This window comes from Chelonia mydas, chromosome 3 (genome assembly GCF_015237465.2).
Source record: "Chelonia mydas isolate rCheMyd1 chromosome 3, rCheMyd1.pri.v2, whole genome shotgun sequence".
NCBI classification, from domain to species: domain Eukaryota; kingdom Metazoa; phylum Chordata; order Testudines; family Cheloniidae; genus Chelonia; species Chelonia mydas.
The window spans coordinates 28,056,352-28,078,589 of record NC_057851.1 but is presented as its reverse complement, the minus strand read 5'-3'; the positions used below and the strand labels follow the sequence as shown (position 1 = coordinate 28,078,589).

At 49.6% G+C, this 22,238-nt stretch overlaps 1 protein-coding gene across 3 annotated transcripts in view; it reads left to right on the top strand.

Annotated features, from left to right (window-relative positions):
• Positions 1-8,810: 8,810 nt before the first annotated feature.
• Positions 8,811-22,238, top strand: part of SLC66A3 (solute carrier family 66 member 3) — a 25,157-nt gene continuing 11,729 nt past the window's right edge. Inside the window, exon 1 of one of the 3 annotated variants that reach the window (XM_007063283.4) lies at positions 8,811-9,094. In XM_007063283.4, the coding sequence (XP_007063345.3) occupies positions 8,955-9,094 (140 nt within the window). In that variant the 5' untranslated portion in view covers positions 8,811-8,954. The remainder of the gene's footprint in view (positions 9,095-22,238) is intronic. The other 2 variants (XR_006289365.1, XM_037894056.2) reach the window with 2 other exon arrangements.

The window sequence follows — 22,238 nt, the reverse complement described above, 5'->3', positions numbered from 1 at the left end:
TACCTCCATGTTGCCCTGCCATATAACACTACAAGCCCCGTCCCAATTAGCCCAATTTGCTAGAGCAAATTGGCCAAACAATCACAGCCAGGCGGAGCTGGGGTAAGGGGCCTCTTACCTATTGTGCCTTTGCTCTTCAGGGAGCTGGTGTGTGTGTGTGTGTGTGTGTAGGGGACTGATAGGGCCTCCTCTGCTCAGCTGCTACACAGTGCTTTATTTGTAATGAAACAGGTGCCAGGGCTGATGCAATTTTTTTTTTATTTTCATAACTGATGTGGCAAGCCCAGAGGCATGAACTGCCAAGCCAAGAGGTGCTAGGGCTCAGCCCTGGCAAGCCCTAGCACAAATTAAGAACTGCAGCTACAGATTGTCTTTTGGGTGGCAGATGCATGGGCTGGGGCCACCTGACCACCACAGCTGTTCCCGATGGACCATTTGCTTGGACAGCAGGAAAGCAGGGAGCTTCCAGCTGCTACTGTTGCTCCTGCTCCAGCAGGCAGGCTGGGATTTCTTCCATTCTGGCACACCAGACCCAGTGCAACTGCTAGTATTGCTCTCTGGCAAGCTGAGGTGGAGGGTTTGACTTGTGCTGTTCCTGGTCTTTGGGACAAACCCCAGCCCGTGGTGCAGAGGGCTCTGTGTGTGGGAGAAGGATCTCCTGGCACCCCAGCAGATAGTCCTGCTCACCTGACACCAACGCAGCAGAGCACTCTCTGAGGTGGGCTTGGTGGGGCATCACTCACAGACTCCTGTGAGGAATGGCAGAGTCTGAGGCTTCCCTTCTCCTAAGCTAGAGACTAGCCAACCTGAAGAAAGGAGAGGGGGCTGAGGAGGAAAGAAACCCCACCAACCTAAAGACCACCAGTGCATGACACCTGCCTGCCACCCCAGCAATAGAAGTTATGCCTCAGGACAAGTGGAGCTGCTTACATGTGCATGACACCTGCATGACACCATGTTTGCAACAGAAGATTGGTGTAGCTGAAGCTCATTCACCCTCCTCTCTGACAGGCTTCAGGTGGCAATTCTAGGCCAGTCCTACTCCCCACTGAAGTCGGGTGGCAAAACTCCCATTTGACTTCCATGGAAGTATGATCAGGCCCTTGTACCTTAAAACGTTATGCCTCAGGACAAGTGGAGCTGCTTACATGAAAATGGTGCACTCAAAGGCAGAGCCTGGGTCAGAAACTATTGACACATCACAGCAAAAGTCCTGGGAAAAGTCCTGACTCTCTATTGCAACCTAAAGACCCAGTCTCATGAGAAGCAACTACTTGCTCTCTGGTACCTGTATGCCTTCTATTTAAACACGGGGGAGCCAGATACAAGCATTCAATGGCAGAACGTGGCTTTGAATTTATAGTTTGAACAAGGTAAATATATATTTTGCACAGATTTCAGGCCAATTTTCTTTATTTTCACCCACCTGCAAAATTAAAGGCTGTTTTTAAAATTGGAGCCCTCTCTGTTACCATGCTAGGTTAAGAGAACAAAAGTGAAATAAAAAGCAGGTTTGAGTTCCTGGTGAAAAAAAATTGTGACTCAGAGCCTCATTCTGGTTTAGGACACACTAAAGATAATTCTAGGCCATTATCAGAAAAATGAATGGTTTGCCTGTTTGGTAGCAGATGGCCCATGGTTAAACACTACTTCACTTTAAATAAGAATGCAAAGAGCATTCTTCAATGCTGATTGCTATCTTAAAAATAAACAGAAAAAAGAAAATAAGCTTTCAATAGCAATCTGCCCACTGAAGATTAGAAAAATGTAAAGACTTGAAGCGTAAATTGCAATGTAAAGGGGTATTCTCCTTTTCTGCAAAGTATTGATTGGGAGACTCCTATATTTGGTATAAAGTAGAACAATTTGGCCAGAATGGCAGGCAGTCCAGAGTCAACGACATGAACAAAAAGTCATTGTTATATTAGAATTTGAATTAAAAATGTTTTGTCCTACAGTAGAGCAGTCCGCTTTTGTGATGCGTGTTCTTCTTCTAAGCTGTGCTGCGAACTTAGATAAAAGTGACCTGTAAACAGATGCAAAGCAATGTCATTATATTAACAGGACAAGGCAAGGCAGTAAATCATTTTACTTGTTTGATTTCCTGTCCTGGAAGACAAGGTATATTTTAAAAAAATCTGCAGAACTGACACATTAATTTGTTTTACAGGTAAATGGATACAAGCACTCATATAGTAGATTCAAATAAAAATATGCTGGTGAAGGTGTGTATATATAATTTAATGAGTTCAAGTCACATCCTTGATCGCTTTAAATTTGGTAGACTTCACAGCAGCATTGGATAATATCAGTCACGGTATTCTTTGACATGATATTTTTGAGACCATAAAGCTGCATTTTTAGGGTGAAGCAGATGATACCTTAAATGTCTTCCTGCCATCCTCAGAATATCTAAAATGTCACAGACATCTACGGCACTATGGGCCTGGTTTTCAAAAGTGCTGAGTGGACTTCAACTGAAGCTGTGGGTGTTCTGAAAATCAGATCTATAACAAACAACATTACCACCAGGTTGAGATTTTTGTTTAACAAGAAATACCTGGAATAATTGATTAACAAGTTTTCGTTTATTTCAAGGTTTGACTTCTTAAATTCTTTATTTGTTCCTGATCAATTTCTGTCCTGAACCAAGTAGCATGTATTCATACAGGCAAGAAGTTCAAACCCGTTACCTTTTTCAAGATCTCCAAATTCACTTCTCAGAGTGCTCTGTAATTAAAGAGTTTTCTTTCTTATTTTTGATGCATTTATAGTTTACACCCTGTGACAAAGTTCCTGCTCTACCTTGGTGGGTCTTGCACTTATTGGTGGATTTGCTTGCCTTGGAGTTTCATGGCAGCCCTCAGTTTGGCCATTTTTCTGAACCCACAGTCCAGGTCGACTCCTCCTGTGTCTGACCAGGAGTTGGGAGGATTTGGGGGGGAACCCGGGCCCACCCTCTACTCTGGGTTCCAGCCCCGGGCCCTGTGGAATGCAGCTGTCTAGAGTGCCTCCAGGAACAGCTGTGCGACAGCTACAACTCCCTGGGCTACTTCCCCATGGCCTCCTCCCAACACCTTCTTTATCCTCACCTTCCTGCTGGTGGTCTGATAATGCTTGTACACCTCAGTCCTCCAACAGTCCGTGTTGTCACTCTCAGCTCCTAGTGCCTCTTGCTCCCAGCTCCTCACACACACACCACAAACTGAAGTGAGCTCCTTTTTAAAACCCAGGTGCCCTGATTAGCCTGCCTTAATTGATTCTAGCAGCTTCTTGATTGGCTGTAGGTGTTCTAATCAGCCTGTCTTAATTGTCTCCAGAAGGTTCCTGATTGTTCTGGAACATTCCCTGTTATCTTACCCAGGGAAAAAGGGACCTGCTTAACCTGGGGCTAATATATCGGCCTTCTATTACTCTCCTATAGCCATCTGGCCCAACCCTGTCACAACCCTTACCAAAAAAAGTTACCTATACAGATTTACATTTTTTCCCCACTTTCAGTTACTCTTTTACTTAGGCAGAGTGGTGACATCCTGGCCCAAACAGACTGCGCTTCTCTTTTTTTGCCACTGACTTACAAGTGTGGTTGTGTGATTTACATGTTAAGTTCTTGGAATGTTGTTGGTTTACATCAGCAGCACCATGCAAGTGAAGGTAACTGGGATGGATGCAAGAAATCTGTCTGTCCATCCTATTTCAGGGACAATTGAAAAACCCTTGGGAAACACACAAAATACCCATGTAAATTCCTAAGCTCATTGGGACAGGGACCATCTTATTGTTCTGTGTTTGTGCAGCACCTAGCACAATCAGGTCCTGGCACATGGCTGGGGCTCCTAGTCCTATGCTCATATAAATACATAATAATAATAAAATGTGAATAGATATTTGGCAACATGGTAAAAAGGAAATGTTACATTTGCAGATAGATCCTGACTACCAAGGGAACATGCTCCAACAAAAGCTGATTTAGTGAGACCAATCTGACATTTTGGTAATTTAGGACACCTGCAGAGATCAAAGAAACAGGACCCTATATCTAACTGTGTAATTACAAAAAGAAAAGGAGTACTTGTGGCACCTTAGAGACTAACCAATTTATCTGAGCATAAGCTTTCGTGAGCTACAGCTCACTTCATCCGATGAAGTGAGCTGTAGCTCACGAAAGCTTATGCTCAGATAAATTGGTTAGTCTCTAAGGTGCCACAAGTACTCCTTTTCTTTTTGCGAATACAGACTAACACAGCTGTTCCTCTGAAACCTGTGTAATTACAGTAGGTGCACATCCTTTGGAGGGTCCCTCTAGCTGTGACAAGTTGAGAGAGACAGGAGGGCTTAAAAAAAGCTGCACTTTTTAACACTGCGGTAACTAACACAAGAGAGCGATCCTGAGGCAAAAACATAGTGAAGAGCAGGCACTGCAGTTTTACAAGATAAACTCACTGAGGGCAGCCCTATATCCCTCCTTGGGGTTGACCCTGGCAAGCTTACCTCATGGTAAAATTTAAGTGCCCTGAGGTAAAAAACAAAACAAAACAAAAACAAAAAAACCCCAAACACAAAACCCACAGCTTTTTTAGCAGTGAAACCAAACCTTGAACAGTAACAGCTCAATAACTCTAGGAGCGGAGGTTTAACTTTTTGAATTTCCTTTCTACTTGTTCCAAAGTGAGACCGTCAAGCTTGACATTAGTGATATCTTCACTGCAAAAGGTTTGTTTTTACCTCAGGCTAGCTACTTTAATGTAAAATCCCACTGAAGCAAGGCTATGTACTCGTCACCTACGGGTAGCTAGTTAAAAATCAATCTTGTAGCTTATACACACACGCTCCTGGGGTTTACCCCATAACTACCACAGTGCCTGACCACTTGTTGACCTGGCTGATGTAGTCGACTTAATTTTTGTTGTTTTTTTAAAAATATGTCATTTAACTATTTTAGCTAAAAACAATTTTAACAAAAACAAACCTGATTTAAAAAAAGTTTGAATGTTTAACTAAATTCAAAAATTCATACTTGTTTTGTTAAAATATTGTATGTTTGCTGCTGAAGAAAAAAAATCCAGAATACATAACGTTATTGTTTTAGTTAAATAAAACAATTTAAATGTCTGTCTGGTGATGTTCTCCTAATACAGCATGGCAAGAAAATCCTCCAAATATTAATGATTAACCTATTGAATTGGAGATAGTTCACCTCCCAATGACTTCATAAATATCTGCTTCAATTACCTTTGGTAAATGAAATAACCAAACCACCATTCATTTTCTGATATAGCTGTAAAACTAATCTGAGAAGTTTTTTTTTTTTAAAAAAAAAATCACTTAAAAATGTATAGTGTGTACCTTTGTTGCCGGCACAGAGTGCCCGAGGCAAGCAACAGCTGGGTTTGTTGCCCGGTGTGCGTCGCGCCAATGCCCACAACGGGGTGGAGAAGCAGAGAGATTTATTTGGAGCTTTAAATAGGGCGCAAGGAGACTGAGCTGTTTTAAATTCTGCAGCAGTGCAGCAGATTTTAGTATATATTTTATATTTTTGTTAATTTTATTATATAAGCTTATGCAATTAATTACTTGTTGCCCTGTGTAATATTGTAGCCAATTAGCTAAAGCAGCCAGTTGTGGTTTTTTTGTTTTTTTTTTAAGTAGCATTGCTTGAGCCTTGCCTTATTTGGTTTTATTTGTTATCGGTTTTTGTTAAATATTTTTGCTTTATTTATTTGTTTTTTAGGCTGAAGCTGGCTTTGGTTGGCGAGCCGTGTGCAAACCTGTTTGTTTGTGTGCTAGCTTTTTTAGTGTTATGCAGGATTATAGAGGGTTTAAGGAGCAAAGGGGCTTTGGTCTATTTGGGCTTAGAGCAGGGCTTTTTTGGTATTTGTGGTTTTTTATTTTTTTGAGTTATTTAGTGTAGTGTTTAGTGTTTTTAATAATTTTGGGGGGGAATATTTAATAAGTTTGTAGCTGAGTTTTTTTATATTTTTTGAATAATAAGTGATTTAGCGCTGAGGAGTTAGAATTTTTAACAAGAGGATATAATGGGGTTTTTGTGGAGCGGGAGGCACATATTTTGTATATGACTGCTTTACAACAGGCAAGCAAGAGGAGAATGATAATACACAACACGACACCTGTGATCAGGAGACAAACAATGCTTTTTTTTAGGTTGGGCAGCCATTTTTAGAGTGAGCTAAAGATAGCGGGCTTTTTCTGGGGGGCTTTTTATGGGTTAAGGGCCTGTTTGGCTGACAGGAAGTGCTTGTTAATATTTTGTGAATTTTTTGGGACATACATATAGCATTTATTTTTAATCAGGTCATACACCTTGCTTTGTGCAGCCAAAAGGTAAATATCTGCTTCAATTACCTTTGGTAAATGAAATAACCAATCAACCATTCATTTTCTGATATAGCTGTAAAACTAATCTGAAAAGTATTTCTTTTAAAAAAAAAATCACTTAAAATGTGTAGTGTGTACCTTCTACAAATGAAACCTACATCTATCTCTGAGTTGTGAAGAATATGTATTAAGGGTATAACAACCAACAAGAATGCACTTTTTTGTAGAAATCCATGATTAAATCGAATCTTCCTGACTAGTGATTTAAATCGATCATGATTTAAATCAAATCCACCCTGGGACTAGTATATAATGCTTAGGCAATCAAAAAAGGCAAGCATTTTCTACCACATTTCTTATGAACAAGTAGAGATCTGTTACAAAATTTCAAGAATCCCATCTTTTCTCTGTATAATTTTAGGTATCCTTCCCAACATCCTTTTTTGACCTAGACACTTGTTTAGCTGAATGTTACTTACAACCAGTATTCCTGTAATCCTATAATCTTGGCACAATGAGACCGGCTAAGAATCTGATGGGAGAAAATGGAGATTTAACTAATATAGTCTCATCCAAATAAGAAAATCAGCATGTTTGTGGGTCCTTGCTGTCGAAAATTTTTTGCTATTGATTTCCAAGCTCTTTACAATCATTAATCAATGCTCAGCACAATCTCATCATTTTACAGATGTGGAGATTAAGATTTTTAAAGATATTTAAGTGCCTAAAGATGCAAACAGGCATCTAGTGGGATTTTCATGGGAGTTATGCACATATGCACTTAAATGAAATCCACCCTGCCCAGTCGAAAAGGGAGCCTGGCGGCTCTGGTCAGCACAGGGACTGTCTGGTTTGTGGCATGCACAGTGGGGCTGTCAGGCTCCCTGCTGGCCTCCGCTCCGCGGGGCTCCCAAAAAGTAGCGGCCAATGGGAGCTGCGAGGGAGGCGCCTGCGGATGGGACAGTGTGCAGAGCTGCCTGGCCGCACCTCCACGTACGAGCAGGAGGGAGGACAAGTCGCTGCTTCTGGGAGCTGATGGAGGTAAGCGCTGCCTGGAGCCTGCACCCCTAACCCCCTCCCATCCTCCGAACCCCTCAATTCCAGTCTGGAGTACCCTGCTGCACCCCATATCCCCCATCCCTGAGCCCACACCCCCAGCCGCAGTTCTCACTCCCCCCAACCCCCTGCCCCAGCCCTGATCCCCCTCCCACCCTCTAAACCCCTGTCCTGGCCCGGAACACCCTACTGCACTCCAAACCCCTCATCCCCCTGCCCCAGCCCCTAACCTCCTGCCCCAGCCCAGAGCCCATATCCCCAGCTGGAGTTCTCACTCCCCCCCCAACCCCTGCCCCAGCCCTGATCCCCCTCCAAACCCCTCAGTCCCAGCCCAGAGCCTGGACCCCCACCCCAGCCGGAGTCCTCATCCCCCTGCCCCAGCCCAGAGCCCACACCCCCCGCCGGAGTTCTCACACCCCCCCATTGCCCCAACCCCCTGCACCAGCCCTGATCCCCCTCCCACCCTCCAAACCCCTCAGTCCCAGCCCAGAGTGTCCTCCCCCACGCCAAACCCCTCATCCCCACCCCAGAGCCTGGACCCCCGCCCCAGCCGGAGCCCTCATCCCCCCGGTCCCAGCCCAGCAGCGAAAGTGAGCGAGGCTGGGTCGGGGAGAAGGAGCGACAAAGGGAGGGGGCATGGAGTGAGCGGGGCGGGGCTAGGGTGTTCCCTTTGTGCCAGGAAAGCTGGCAACCCTAGCTAGGAGGGGAGCCCTTAGGGCTCTCCAGTGCAACATCCCCAGTCCCTGCCGGGGCTGAGAGCCGGGATTCCCCAATGCCAGCCCCCCGAGGCTGTGCCGGGGCCCCCCCAGGGCCAAACCCGCTTCCCACCCCCACCCCCCCCAGGCTGTGCGGGGGCCCCCCAGGGCCACACCCGCTCCCCCCCCACCCCCCGAGGCTGTGCGGGGGCCCCCCAGGGCCACACCCGCTCCTCCCCCCCCCCCCGAGGCTGTGCCGGGGTCCCCAGGGCCAAACCCGCTTCCCACCCCCACCCCCCCGAGGCTGTGCCGGGGCCCCCCAGTGCCACACCCGCTTCCCCCCCCGAGGCTGTGCCGGGGCCCCCCAGGGCCACACCCGCTCCCCCCCACCCCCCGAGGCTGTGCGGGGGCCCCCCAGGGCCACACCCGCTCCTCCCCCCCCCCGAGGCTGTGCCGGGGTCCCCAGGGCCAAACCCGCTTCCCACCCCCACCCCCCCGAGGCTGTGCCGGGGCCCCCCAGTGCCACACCCGCTTCCCCCCCCGGAGGCTGTGCCGGGGCCCCCCAGGGCCACACCCGCTCCCCCCCCCCCCCCCGAGGCTGTGCCGGGGCCCCCCAGGGCCACACCCGCTCCCCCCCCCCCCCCCGAGGCTGTGCCGGGGCCCCCCAGGGCCACACCCGCTCCCCCCCGAGGCTGTGCCGGGGGCCCCCAGGGCCACACCCCGCCCAGCAATGCCGGGGCCCCCGCTGCTCCCCGCTCCCGTTCCGGATTTGCAGCGTGGCTCCCCGCCCCAGCTGGGCTCGGGCTGGCCCCGCGGCGCCTGCCAGCGGAAGGGAAGGGAGGCGCCCCTGGGCCAGAGCGCGGCGCCATGGAGGCGCTGCTGGCCCCGGCCCACTGGAGCACGCTGCTCGTGTGCACGGTGATCAAGCTGCCGCAGGTGGTGGCTGTGCTGGCGGCCCGCTCCGCGCGCGGCGTCAGCCTGGAGAGCCTGGTGCTGGAGCTGAGCGGGTAAGAGACCGGGGCAGGGGGCCGTGGCCAGGCCTTGCCTTTGCTCCCGGCCTGGGGCCGAGCGGCGGAAGCGCCCTTGGCCCGAGGGACTTCTTGGCACGGGGAGCTCGCCCCGCTTTGCCCGCTCTCCGTGGGCCCGGCCGGCTTCACACGCGAGCCCAGGGCTGAGGACGAGTTGTTCCCCCGGCTGAAGTTTGCTGAGGGCGGGTCCTGACTGTGAGCGGAAGGAGGGACTCGCGCCCCGCTCCTGAATCCTTATGGGAAAGGCGGCGTCTCCCTGTAGCCCACCCCGAACTTGCAAAGCTCCCCCCAGCTTCAACGTGCAGCAACTTCCCAGCCCCCCTGGGCAGCCAGCCGGGGATTCCCCGCGCTGCACATTCACCACCACCAGTGTCAGCGAAGCCTGGAGACCTTGGCTTCCAGGCCTGGGCTTTAGTCCAACAGAACAGGCTGGTACCTCATGTACTTTCAGCAAATGTTTCATAAGTTTCTGTCAAGGTTCCTTCCCCACTCTGAACTCTAGGGTACAGATGTGGGGACCTGAAAGACCCCCTAAGCTTATTCTTACCAGCTTAGGTTAAAAACTTCACCAAGGTACAAACTTTTTGTCTTGACCTTGAACAGCATGCTGCCACCACCAAGCGATTTAAACAAAGAGCCCACTTGGAGATGTCTTCCCCCAAAATCTCCCCCCAAGTCCTACACCCCCTTTCCTGCGGAAGGCTTGATAACGATCCTCACCAAGTTGTACAGGTGAACACAGACCCAAACCCTGGATCTTAAGAACAATGAAAAATCAATCAGGTTCTTAAAAGAAGAATTTTAATTAAAGAAAAGATAAAAGAATCACCTCTGTAAAATCAGGATGGAAAATACTTTATAGGGTATTCAGATTCAAAACACAGAGGATCCCCCTCTGGGCAAAACCTTAAAGTTACAGAAAACAGGAATAAATGTCCCTCTTTATACAGGGAATAGTCACATAAAACAAAAGATAAACTAATCCGCCTTTCCCGGCTTACCTATGCTGGTTGCAATATTGGAGACTTGGATTAGGATGGGTTGGAGAAGATGGATTTCTGTCTGGCTCTCTCAGTCCCAAGAGAGAACAAACAAACACAAACAAAAGCTTCCCCCAAGATTTCAAAGTATCTTGTTCCCTTATTGGTCCTTGGGTCAGGTGCCAGCCAGGTTAGCTGAGCTTCTTAACCCTTTACAGGTAACAGGATGTTGCTCTGGCCAGGAGGGATTTTATAGCACTGTATACAGAAAGGTGGTTACCCTTCCCTTTATATTTATGACAGTTTCCATTCCCCAGAAAGCATGTTTTAAGTGAAATGGGATAGTCCTTTACCTTGGTTTCATTCTTAAAGTAGGCCCCAGCCCAGGGGGCTGACTACGCTAAGCTTGCCTGACTTCAATTGGAAATGGAATGCTGTTTTAAATTAAAAATCCTTACAGTTACCCTCTTATGAAATACGCTATTTGCTCTAACAAAGAGATCCTGTAGAAGTTGTAGATGTGTGCTTAAAAGTAAACCCATTTTGGCCCAGGCTCATATGACTTACCTTAAACGTTAGTCAACAGTTAGCGCTCAGGGGCAGTAGTTTTGAACTCCTGGTAATGCCATGATTCCCCAGGGAATGGTAACCAATCAAGGCTTATTTTAAAAAGCCTTGACTTGAAAACCTACTTATTTATGGAGTTAGCTTGTGTAACTTGACCTTCCTACTGTTGTCAGCTTCATCCACTACCCCCCACCCACTCAATTATCTTTCTTGGCAGCTGGTGCATCCTGTCTTAATTTAGACTGTAAATTCTTTGGAGCAGAAACTGTCTTTTTGATTTGTGTTTACACAGCACAATGAGGCCCCCAATCCTGACTGGCACCTCTAGGTGCTACTGTCATACAAATAAGAAGCAGAGAATTGTATGCTCCATTTTTGCAATAAGTTTGCTCAACTTTGTAAAGTGCACGCAGCTGCTCTGGTGCTATTCTCATCACAAGCACTTGCAAGAAGTAATAATGATTCCTAAGCTGACAGACTCAGTCAGACAGATGGTGCTGCTCTTTATTGGCAATGCTTTATATAAAAGGAGCAGATGCACTGATGTTTAAATCTGCTGATCTGGAGTCACAACTTTTGGATTATGTTTGAGAGTAAAGTCATTGGTAAACTGCAGCCTACATAAACCTCTGAACCAAGCCTCCACCTTCAATCCAATCACCCTTCTGCTATGAAGCCTACAAGAAGCTAATTTATTACTATTATAAAAGTTCAGAGTAGGGCTTGAGTGCTCAACATCTCTTAAACTGGAGTCTTAAAAAGCTGATTTTATATGTAACTCTGCCCACTGCACCCTATTCTATTTCTGTGGTGTCTGAACTCTGGATTGTGCATTCCTTGTGACAGGATCTGTCTCTCTCTTATGTGAGGCAGCAGCCCCAGCTGCAGTTGCACCACAAATAATAAAGGACGTTATTTGCCTCCTTAGCAGTTTAGACCTGTCCACACTGTGGCCTCAATTGTCTCCTGAACTGGCCACTTTGTGTGTCTTGGATAGCACCAATTTGCGGCATCTGTCCCTAAGTGTCTAGCTGAGAATCCCATAATACAATAACTGTTATTTGGATGTAAATTATAAAGACAGCATTCAGTACAATATTTACCAGCAAGTGTAGGCTTGAATGGAAGGATGGTGCAGTTATTAAGACACGAGACCACAGTTCAGTTCATTGCTTTCCCCTTGGCTTCATCTGTAGCTTTTTTGCAACCTAATTTCTCTCCTCAGTTTTCTCATCTAGATCGGGGATAAAATTCCTTACCTACCTCACAGGAGCATGCTCAAGAAGTTTGTAAAGCATCCTTTTAAAGAGTTGTATAGAAGGAGCTGTGGGAATGCAAAGTATTATGCAGTTGCAGCTATTAAAACAAAATATAATTAAAAAACTAAAACCCAATTTTAAGTATGTTGAATAAAAAGAAACTAACTGGATTACCACATTTCAAATATTCAAAACACTGGTTTGTACAATGCACACTTTTAGAACTGACAGTGGTATTGTATCCTACCTTGCAGTTGATTATAACTAAATGAACCCAAGTTATTTTCAATCAGATGCACCACATTAGCATGCTGAATTGCATTTAATGCATTACAAGATGAGTGTTGCTGCGCTGCTTGAGTTAATGACTGTTCACTCATCTGCTACCATTTCTCCCTACCCAAAAGAATTAAGAAGAGGCATTGTTTGACTTAAGCTGTATACTGGGTCATTATATAAATAGAATGATCTGCTTGCTGTGTCAAAAGTAACCATACTACTTAAACAGGCTTCTACCCACCCCAGAGGTGTCATATTTAGCCCTCTTAAAGAAAAACACAACCCCTATCAAATGAACAGTTCAACTATTAAGCTCTAGTAACAGTGCAGTAACTTTATATTTAGAAAATTAATTCTTACTTGTTAAGACCTGAACCCCTCCTATAAATAGGTTTGTTTCTAACCAAAACCAAATTGTGTGTGTACATGCATGTCAGTGCATGGGAGAGAGTAAATCTATGAATGACTTTCATTTGCAAAGTATTAAGTGTTCCCCATTGGGTGAAGTTGCTAGGAACAGCTGACTGCATATACATTGCCAGCTCTCCCAACTTTACTAGAAATGCAGTTTGATTCTGAAGATTAACTATGTAAAAATGACAGGTTTCAGAGTAGTAGATGTGTTAGTCTGTATTTGCAAAAAGAAAAGGAGTACTAGTGGCACCTTAGAGACTAACCAATTTATTTGAGCATAAGCTTTCGTGAGCTACAGCTCACTTCATTGGATGCATCATGACTGAGCATTGAGCATCACAACAGCTTATGCTCAGATAAATTGGTTAGTCTCTAAGGTGCCACTAGTACTCCTTTTCTTTATGTAAAAATGGCATCTTTTCTCTTCACACATCTTGGTCTGTTCAGGGTTGTAGCTGCTGACTGTGGCCCAGTTTTGCAAAGATGTAAGTACACATGTAACTTTATGCACTTGCGCAGTCTTGTTGACTTCATGCTACACCAGGGGTGGGCAAAATTTTTGGCCTGAGGGCTGCATCGGGTTTCTGAAGTTGTATGGAGAGCCGGTTAGGGGAGGCTGTGCCACCCCAAACAGTCAGGCGTGGCCCGGCCCCTGACCACTATCTGATCCTCCTGCTTCTCGCCCCCTGATGGCTCTCCTGGGACTCCTGCCACATCCAACCCCCCCCTCCTACCCTGATGGCCCCCCGGGCACCCCTGCCCCATCCAGCCCCCCTGGTCTCGGTCCCCTGACCGCCCCTGGACCTCCCGCCGCCCCATCCAACCCCCCCCTCCTTCCTGACTGCCCTCCCCCCCCCAGGACCCCTGCCCCATTCCACCCCCCTGCTCCCTGTCCTCTCACCTCCTCCTCCTAGCATATGACTGAGAGATTGTTGGACCCACAGAATTATTACTTATGCATGAATTATATGGAAATAGCCTATCTATCAAGCCCTGGGTGAGTAAGCAGGACTGGCAATTACAAAATATCATTTATTTGTGAACTGAGCAGATATGATCAGCAAGTCAGAAACACACACAGAGCTACACAATGCCATCTTACAACGTTACTTTTCAGAATAGAACCTTGTATTAGAGGTGTCAATACCAATGAGAAGGTGGTGTCAAAATTTAAAACTTTGTTTATGCATACAAGGAATACCTGATGTTGTGTGGTATTAAGGTTTAATGGACAACATTTGGGATGGGCCTGGGCTTAAGCCACACGTGCAAGTGAGTTCAAACAAATGCCAATACATTTTATACCACATACCACCACAACTTAGATTCTGCTCCTTCCATGTGTTTTACAGGAAAATTATTTTGGGAATGTTTTAAGGAGTTTTTTATTTTGAAAGTTCATTGGCACTGTTCCTTGTGTCCTTCCACCTGTAAAGTCACCTGATTTAATTACCTTGACTCCAGTTGTACAGAACTCACCTCAGCACTAGAATACTTAGCAGTTCTCAAACTTTAGTAACCCAAGGACCCCCAGATTGATTTAAAATTTTTTGCAGACCCCCAACCCCCCCCTCAATCCCAGACCCTGCCCCCAACTCCATCCCTACCCCAAGGTCCTACCTCTTCCCACTCCCACTCCACCTCCTTTCCTTCCCAGCACCTCCTGCACACCACTGAACAGCTGTTCCGTGGCATGCAGGAGGCACTGGAAGGGAGGGGGAGGAGTTGATCAGCGGGGCTGGCTGGCTCTGGAGATGATTCTGCCCCCTCCCACAAGTGTGCCCCATCCCTGCACCTCCTGCAAACTGGGGAACAGCTGTTCTGTGGCATTCAGGAGGCACTGAGAGGGAGGGGGAGGAGTTGATGAGCGGGGCCGGCAGCTCTGGCCACGATTCCGTCCCCTCCTGAGCACGTCCCGTCCCTGCTCCTCCCTCTGTCTCTCAGCGCCTCCTCCATGCCATGGAACAGCTTTTCCCCCCAGCATGCAGAAGGCGCTGGGAGACAGGGAGGAGTTGAGGGAGGGAGGGGGAAGAGTTGTTCAGCAGGGCCCATGGACCCCTTGGAGTACACTTGCAGACCCCCAGGGGTCCGCAGACCCCAGTTTGAGATATGCTGCTCTAGCTATATGTGAGGCCTCTCTGTAGATCAGACTCTCTTGAGTGCCATATCATGCAAGAAGATAGGACACAAATACTCCAAAAAGTTGCACTAGTGTCTAATAAATTTTCAGCTGGGAAGTTCAGGAGTTAGTTTTAAGTCTTAAATGGTTTAGGAGCCAGATACGCAGGGAATTGCCTCTCTCCCTGCCCCATACTGCTACATTTGAGATAAGTAGGTATTTAAGCTGGAGCTCTGTCCTACAGTTCCTCTTAATTCTACATGTGGACTCCTTGACTATGGCATTTGGTTTCTTCTGGGTGGGCCAGAGCTTAAATTTTTACAGGATGCCAGGGGGTTAATATGATATTTTTTGTGAAAGTTTAACCTGGTGTCAGGGAAAACTTTCTGACAAAGATCTGTTATGGTATGGCGTAGTCTCACAAGGGAAGTAGTAGAAGCACTATTGCTTGGGACATTTAAAACTAGATTTTTCACCACACTAGTAAAGATCCACTAGGAAATGAAATGCACAATCCTGCACCGACAATGAGAGGCTCTGGATGGTTTAGTAGATATTTTCCACTTCAAGGTACTAGGATTCTGCAATTATTCAGCCTTTTAAAACAATTTTATTACCTCATTTTTAATTTGGAACATCATAGGTAGGATTATTATAATAAATTGAGAAATCAGAATTATTCCCAAGGCAGGTCAAAGAAGATTTCTCATAGGTTATGATTGGGGTTTAAAGACCTGAAAGCTTCTTTTCCTTCTCTTGTAAATAGCAATTGTTTGAACTAAACCTTTCAGACACTGTCACTGAGACCTTTGTGTGAAAGTGATGGCCAATCTGTACAGCTTGTCAGTTCACGTTGTGACAGGGTTGGGCCAGATAGCTACAGGAGAGTAACAGAAGGCAGATATATTAGCCTCAGGTTAAGTAGGTCCCTTTTCCCAGATTCCTTTCGCAATATCTAGTATGCCACGGGGGTGGCGTCCGTATAATAATTCAAAGGGGGGAAAACCCAGTTGAGGCCTGAGGTACCTCCCAGATTGCAAACATAAGGTAGGGTAGTATGGGGTCCCAATCCTTCCCGTCCCGACTTACCACTTTCCTTATCATTGCCTTGAGGGTTCGGTTAAACCTTTCTACCAGCCCATCGGTCTGCAGATGATAGACTGAAGTTCTCAGGGTATGTATATGGAGCAGCGTACAGAGGTCCTTCATCAGCTTCGACATAAATGGAGTACCTTGCTCTGTTAATATCTCCTTTGGTAGCCCCACTCGGGCAAAGATCCCCACCAGCTCTTTAACTATTGTTTTAGAGGCTGTGTTCCGCAGGGGGATGGCTTCTGGGTAGGGAGTAGTATAATCCAGAACAACAAGTATATATTGGTGGCCCCGGGCTGTCTTCTCCAGGGGTCCCACTAGGTCCATGGCTACTTGCTCAAAGGGGACCTCTATGATGAGAAGGGTACTAAAGGTGCTCTCAAGTGGGGATGGGGACTGTGCAGCTGGCACTCTGGGCAGGACGCACAGTACCTCCGCACTTCTTCACGTACTCCGGGCCAGAAGAATCGTCGCAGGACCCGTGCCAGGGTCTTTTCTACCCCCAAATGCCCCCCAAAAAGATGACTATGGGCCAGACTTAATACAGCATTCTGGTTTGGTGTCAGATCATTGGATATCCTGATCTGCTCCTGCATGTTATTTCCCTGGATCGGGGTCTCTTGGGCCACTCCACACGCCTCTCGTTGGTGCCAAGGCTTTAAGAGGTTAATGTGATAAATTTGTTCTTGTTTCCGGCGTCCTGGCTGCCACACCTTGTAGGTTACTTCCCCCACGGGTTCAACCACCTCATAGGGCCCCTGACATTGGGCCAAAAGCTTGCTTTCTGCCACAGGTGTCAACACCATCACCTGATCCCCTGGTTGGAACTGTCGAACTTTTGCCTGGAGATTGTAATTGGTTCGCTGGGCCTCCTGTGCCTTTTCCAAATGTTCCCGTACATTAGGGGTGACCCGGGCTATCCGTTCTTGCATGTGCAACACATGGTCAATTATATTTCTCCCCTCATTGGGTGCCTCTTCCCATTCAATGCTCCGACTCTTTGTGGCTTCTGGTGGGCCTTCAGCCCCTCTCTTTTTCTACCTGGGCTCTCCTGGTGGCCCAGTCACCCGCGTTCTAGGGCTTGGTGCTGCTAGTTTAACCCGGGGAACTGGGCAGACCCATGCTCCCTAATCCACCTTGTGGGGGGGGTCTCACTAACCCCACATATGTACACCAGACCAGTGAAACTAAATGGGGTAGAGACCACAGCACTGGTTGATTCGGGGAGTGCTATCACGCTTGTCTCGGGGAAGCTCGTGAAGTGTAGTCAGCTGCTGTGGGCTAAGCGTGCGGCGATAACATGCGTCCATGGGACAGTTGGTTATTACCCCACCATCCCAGTAAAAATCGAGATTCAGGGGAACACTACTGAGGTAGCAGCAGGTATAGTCCCTAAACTCCCATACCCGGTGCTCATAGGGAGGGACTTCCCAGGGTTTGAAGAATTACTCCCAGTAGGGGAATTGGAGAAAGGGGGAAGCCCTGAAGGTAGTAAGGCATCCACAGTAGACTGTCAACCCTCAGCCTTCTCTGAAACAGCCCCAGATTTGTTCTCCATTCCCAGACAGCATAGAAAGACGAAAAGGGAAAGAAGGGCAGCTAAGGCCTTGGGAACCCGAATACTGCCCCAAAGCCAGAGGGTCGCTCTCGTAGGTAGGCAGACCCGAGCAGCTGAAAAGGAGGCCACCCAGGAGGGAGAAGCACCCGAGTCTGACCCTAACGCCTCTGAACCAGTAGAGGCAACAGAGACTGGCCCCCGAGATCTTAGGCAGATTAGCCCCGGGAGAGGAAATTTTGGACGGGATCAGGCCGAAGACCCAAGGTACGACAGCATTAGGAAGGAGGTGACCGAAATAGATGGGGTCCCCGTGGAAGGGAAAACCCAGGGACCAGGACCCTACTTCATAACGAAGAAGAATCTCTTATACGGGGTTGCTCCAGTACAGGGGCAGAAGGTACAGCAGATCCTAGTACCTCAAAAACACCGGAATACAAGGGTGACCAGATGGTTTCTGTCCCTACAACCTTTCCAATTCACCATACAACACCGGGCTGGAAGCCATCATGGCAATGCAGATGGCTTGTCACGAGTACACTGCCTGATGTCCCAAGTTGCCCAAACACGTAGTGTTGAGCAGAGGGGGGGATATGTGACAGGGTCGGGCCAGATGGCTACAGGAGAGTAATTTTTTTTTTGAAGCAAAAGATGTTTTTTTTATTTGCATAACACACTTACAAAGTAAAAACAGCAGCATATGCAATGTGTAACACAGCAACCAATCACAATTGTTTTCGCATTAGCTTCAGGGGAGGGAAGTGTTCAAGCTTGCCTGGGTCCAGAGCGGGGGGCTTCCTCAACTCTCGTGGTCTTCCACCCTTCCAAGTTACCTGGTGGCCCAGAGCGAGGGGGCTTCATCGACTCTCGTGGTCTTCCACCCCCTTGAGTTACCTGGCGGCACGCCCGAGTGTCACCAACAATTCCCTCCTCTGAAAGCACCCAACAAGAGGGGCAGGCTGTGGGGTGGACAATCGGGGTGGGGGGGTGCACGTGCACCCACGTGTGAAAGGACCCCTCTAAGGTGGTGGTGTCCGCAGCAGCAATGGCTGGGGCTGGGGTCCCTTACTCTCTCCCCCAATCAAAGGGTCAAACAAAGGGACCCGGATGGGGACACCGAGCAGAGAACCTCGGACAGCGCCCACCGCTCCTCAAAAGCATCAAGGGAGTCGGTGGACGCCGCCCAGAGGAACTCCACCCAGATACGTGAACGGACTGAGGATCGGAAAACGGCCCCACAGTCACAGGAAACTCCATCGGCCAACCTCCTCTCGCTGATTTTATAGATGGCCATTTTAGCCAGGGGCAGGAGGAGGTTAACTGGGAGATCCCGCGACTTTGTGAGGCCACAGATGGGGAGTGCATAAATAAAAAGGTGAGGGGAAAAATGCAACCAAAAACATAATAGGAGATTTGTGAGGAGCTGGAACAGGGGCTGCAGCCTGGCACACTCCAAATATACGTGCGCCAGGGTTTCCCTCACTCCACAAAAGGGACAAGTATCTGGGACGGGGGTGAACCGCGCCAAGTACGTGCCTGTGCTCACAGCTCCATGAAGGAGCTGCCAACTGATGTCCCCGATGGGCCTCGGAACCAAGGTGGAATATAGGCTGGCCCACTGGGGCTGCTCACCCTCCAAAGGTGGCAGAAGGTCTCGCCACTTTGTGTCGGGGCGGGAGACTAGGGTGAGGGCGTGAAGGGTGTGGAGCACGAGCATGTATAGATGTTTCCTTGGCGCGGTTTGGAAGCGTACTGGCTGCAGTTCATGCAGCCGGCTTGCAGTGAAGGGGTGAGGGGGGTCGATTGGGTCTGCGGGGCAGGGTCCAATTAAAAGGTCTGGCGGGCCTGGGGTAGAGGGTGGGCGGGGCGTGCCCTCGAGCAGGACCCGGTCGAGGTAAGCTCGAGCAGCGGGCGGCAAAGCGGCCTTCGCCTCCTGAAGTACGCGCCGGGGGGGGGCGAGGTCTGGAGAGCCCCATGCGCCGGGCGAGCAAGGTCTGGAGAGCCCCATGCGCCGGGCGAGCGTCAGGGGATCCAGCCAGTCTCCCCGGTCGTAGTCCAGGAGGTCTCCGACTCTCGTGACTTCTGCCAGGATCAAGCTCTGGTGCACCGAGCAGGACTCCGCCACCTGCACATGGAGCTGGGGGTTGTGTAGCAGGGGCTCCGCGAGGAGATCTACCCCCTCGGTGGCTGCCACGGACCTGGTCGTTAAAAACAGTTTCCAAGTCCGGAGGAGGTCCTGGTAGAAGACCGGCAGCCCGGAGAGGTCTCACGGAAGACCTCCCGGATGGAGATAAAAGAGCTGCCAGTCATATCGGAGCCCTTGGATACGGCACAGGATGGCGTGCACCAGTGTGCTCCATGCCGAACTGCCTGCACGATAAAGGAGCCTCTGTAGGGCCTGGAGGCGGAAGACACGGAACTGATTGTGTAGACACTTCAGGCCCTGTCCTCCTTCCTTCAGGGGTAGATGAAGAACCCCTACAGGGGCTCAGTGCGTTCCTGACCAAAAAAACCCAGAATCGATGTCCGGAGGTCGGTCAGGAAACCTGGGGCCGGGACCAGGGTGTTGAGCTGGTACCAGGGCATGGACAGGACTAGTTAATTAAGCACCAGCGCTCTCCCTCGGAGGGAGAGACATTGGAGTAATCCCGTCCATTTCCGGAGCCGCTCTATCACCCCGCCCTCTAAATTTTCCCAGTTTTCCGGCGGAGAGGGATGTGTGGTAGAAAGGTAAACGCCGAGGTAGAGCAGCGGACCCGCGCTCCACCGGATGGTCTGAAGTGCGGGTGGGAGGGAGCCCGCCTGCCGCCAGTCTCCTACCGCCAAGCCAGAGCTCTTGACCCAGTTGACTCGGGTGGAGGAGGCTGTCGAATAGATAGCCTGGCAAGCCTCCAGCCGCGCCAAGTTGCTGGGGTCCTAGATCATGAGGAGCACGTCATCTGCATACGCCAACAGGACCAGCTGCAGCTCCGGCTCCCGCAGCACCAACCCTGTTAACCTCCTGCGGAGGAGACAGAGGAAGGGTTCGATCGCCAGAGTGTACAGTTGGCCCGAGAGGGGGCACCCCTGCCGTACTCCTTGCCCGAAGCTGACCGGTTCGGTCATGGTCCAGTTGAGCTTAACCAGACACTCTGCGGAAGTGTACAGCACCTGGAGAAAACCCACCAACTGGGGTCCGAAGCCAAATGCCTGCAGAGTGCTCAGGAGGTACCCGTGGTCCACCCTATCGAACGCCTTCTCCTGATCTAGGGACAGGAGGGCGAATGACAGACCGTCTCTACGCCCGAGTTCCAAAAGGTCCCAAATCATAAATAGATTATCAAAGATACTGCGGTCCAGGATGGTGTAGGTCTGGTCTGGGTGGATCACGTCCACCAGCACAGACCCTAGCCGCAGCGAGATTGCTTTCACTACGATTTTGTAGTCTGTGCTACATGTAGTCCGAGACGGGACGCCAATTTTGTAAATCGCAGAGGTCCCCCTTTTTCGGCAATAAGGCGAGCACAGCTCACCTGCACAAAAGAGGGAGGACCCCGCTCTACAGAGACTCAGCCCAGACGGTGACTAGGTCTGGGCCGAGGACGTCCCAAAACACGCGGTAGAATTCCACAGTCAGCCCGTCCATGCCTGGAGACTTATTAGTGGGCATACGACGGAGGGCTTCCGAGAACTCGGCCAGAGCGAGAGGCAATTCTAGCCAGTCTCAGTCGCTCGCGCTGACCGTAGGGAGTTCCTCCCAAAGCACTCTGCAAGCGCTAGGGTCAGTTGGATCCGGGGAGAAAAGACTTACGTAGAAGGCTCGGGCCCTCCCGCACATCTCCGCCGGTTCTGTGAGGGGGCTGCTGTCTTCTGCCAGGAGGCAGGCGACGTGTTTCTTAGCCTCCCTCGTTTTCTCCGGGGCATAGAAGAAGTGGGAGCCGCGATCCATCTCCCGAAGGAGGCGGATGCGGGATCGAACAAAGGCGCCCTGGGCCCGATGGCCCTCGAGGGCCCGGAGCTCCTTCCGCTTCTCCCGGCACGCTCTGCAGAGGAGCGGGTCTTTGGGGCTGGCGGCCAAACGCCTCTCCAACTCTAAGACCTCCCGTTCCAACTGCTCTATCGCCGCATTTCTCCGTCGGCTGGTACCCCGGGTGTAGTTACGGCAGAAAAGAGGGGCGCACACCTTCCCCAGGTCCCACCATTGCCGCACCGAGGGAAAGGCACGCCGCTGCCCTCGCCAGGCCAGCCAGAATTCCCGGAAGGACGTCACAAAGCCCTCATCCTCCAACAGGCTGTTGTTAAAATACCAATAGGCCGGCCCTGGCCTCTCCGCACAGAGGGAGGCTGTCACGGTGGCTAGGTAATGGTCAGAAAATGGGGCCAGCCGCATGCTGGAGGAGTGGGCTTGTGAGAGATGGAAGCGTGATAAATAAATGTGGTCCAACCGGGAGTGGCTCAACTGATGGGCTTCCATCCGGACAAAGGTGAACATGGAAGTGTCATCCGGGTGGTGGTCATGCCAGATGTCCACTAGGGAGTGATGTTCAGCTATCTCCCGGAGAGTGTCCGCGGCGGCCGGGCTCTGCTCGGTCCCGAAACGGTCTCGCTCCTCGAGGGTGGTAGTAAAATCCCCTCCCAGGACCAGGCACTTGTGAGAATCTAAGGTGCCGAGGAAGGCAGATGCCTGCTGATAAAATTGCAGCCGCTCCGGGCCCGATGTCGGGGCATAGACGTTAACGAGGTTAACCACGAGCCCCTCTATACGGACCCAGAGATGCAGCAGGCGACCCGGCACGGCCTCGGCGACCCCTAGCACCTCAGGCCGTAGGTCGGGGGAGAACAGGGTCACCACTCCAGCCTGCCGAATTGTGGAATGGCT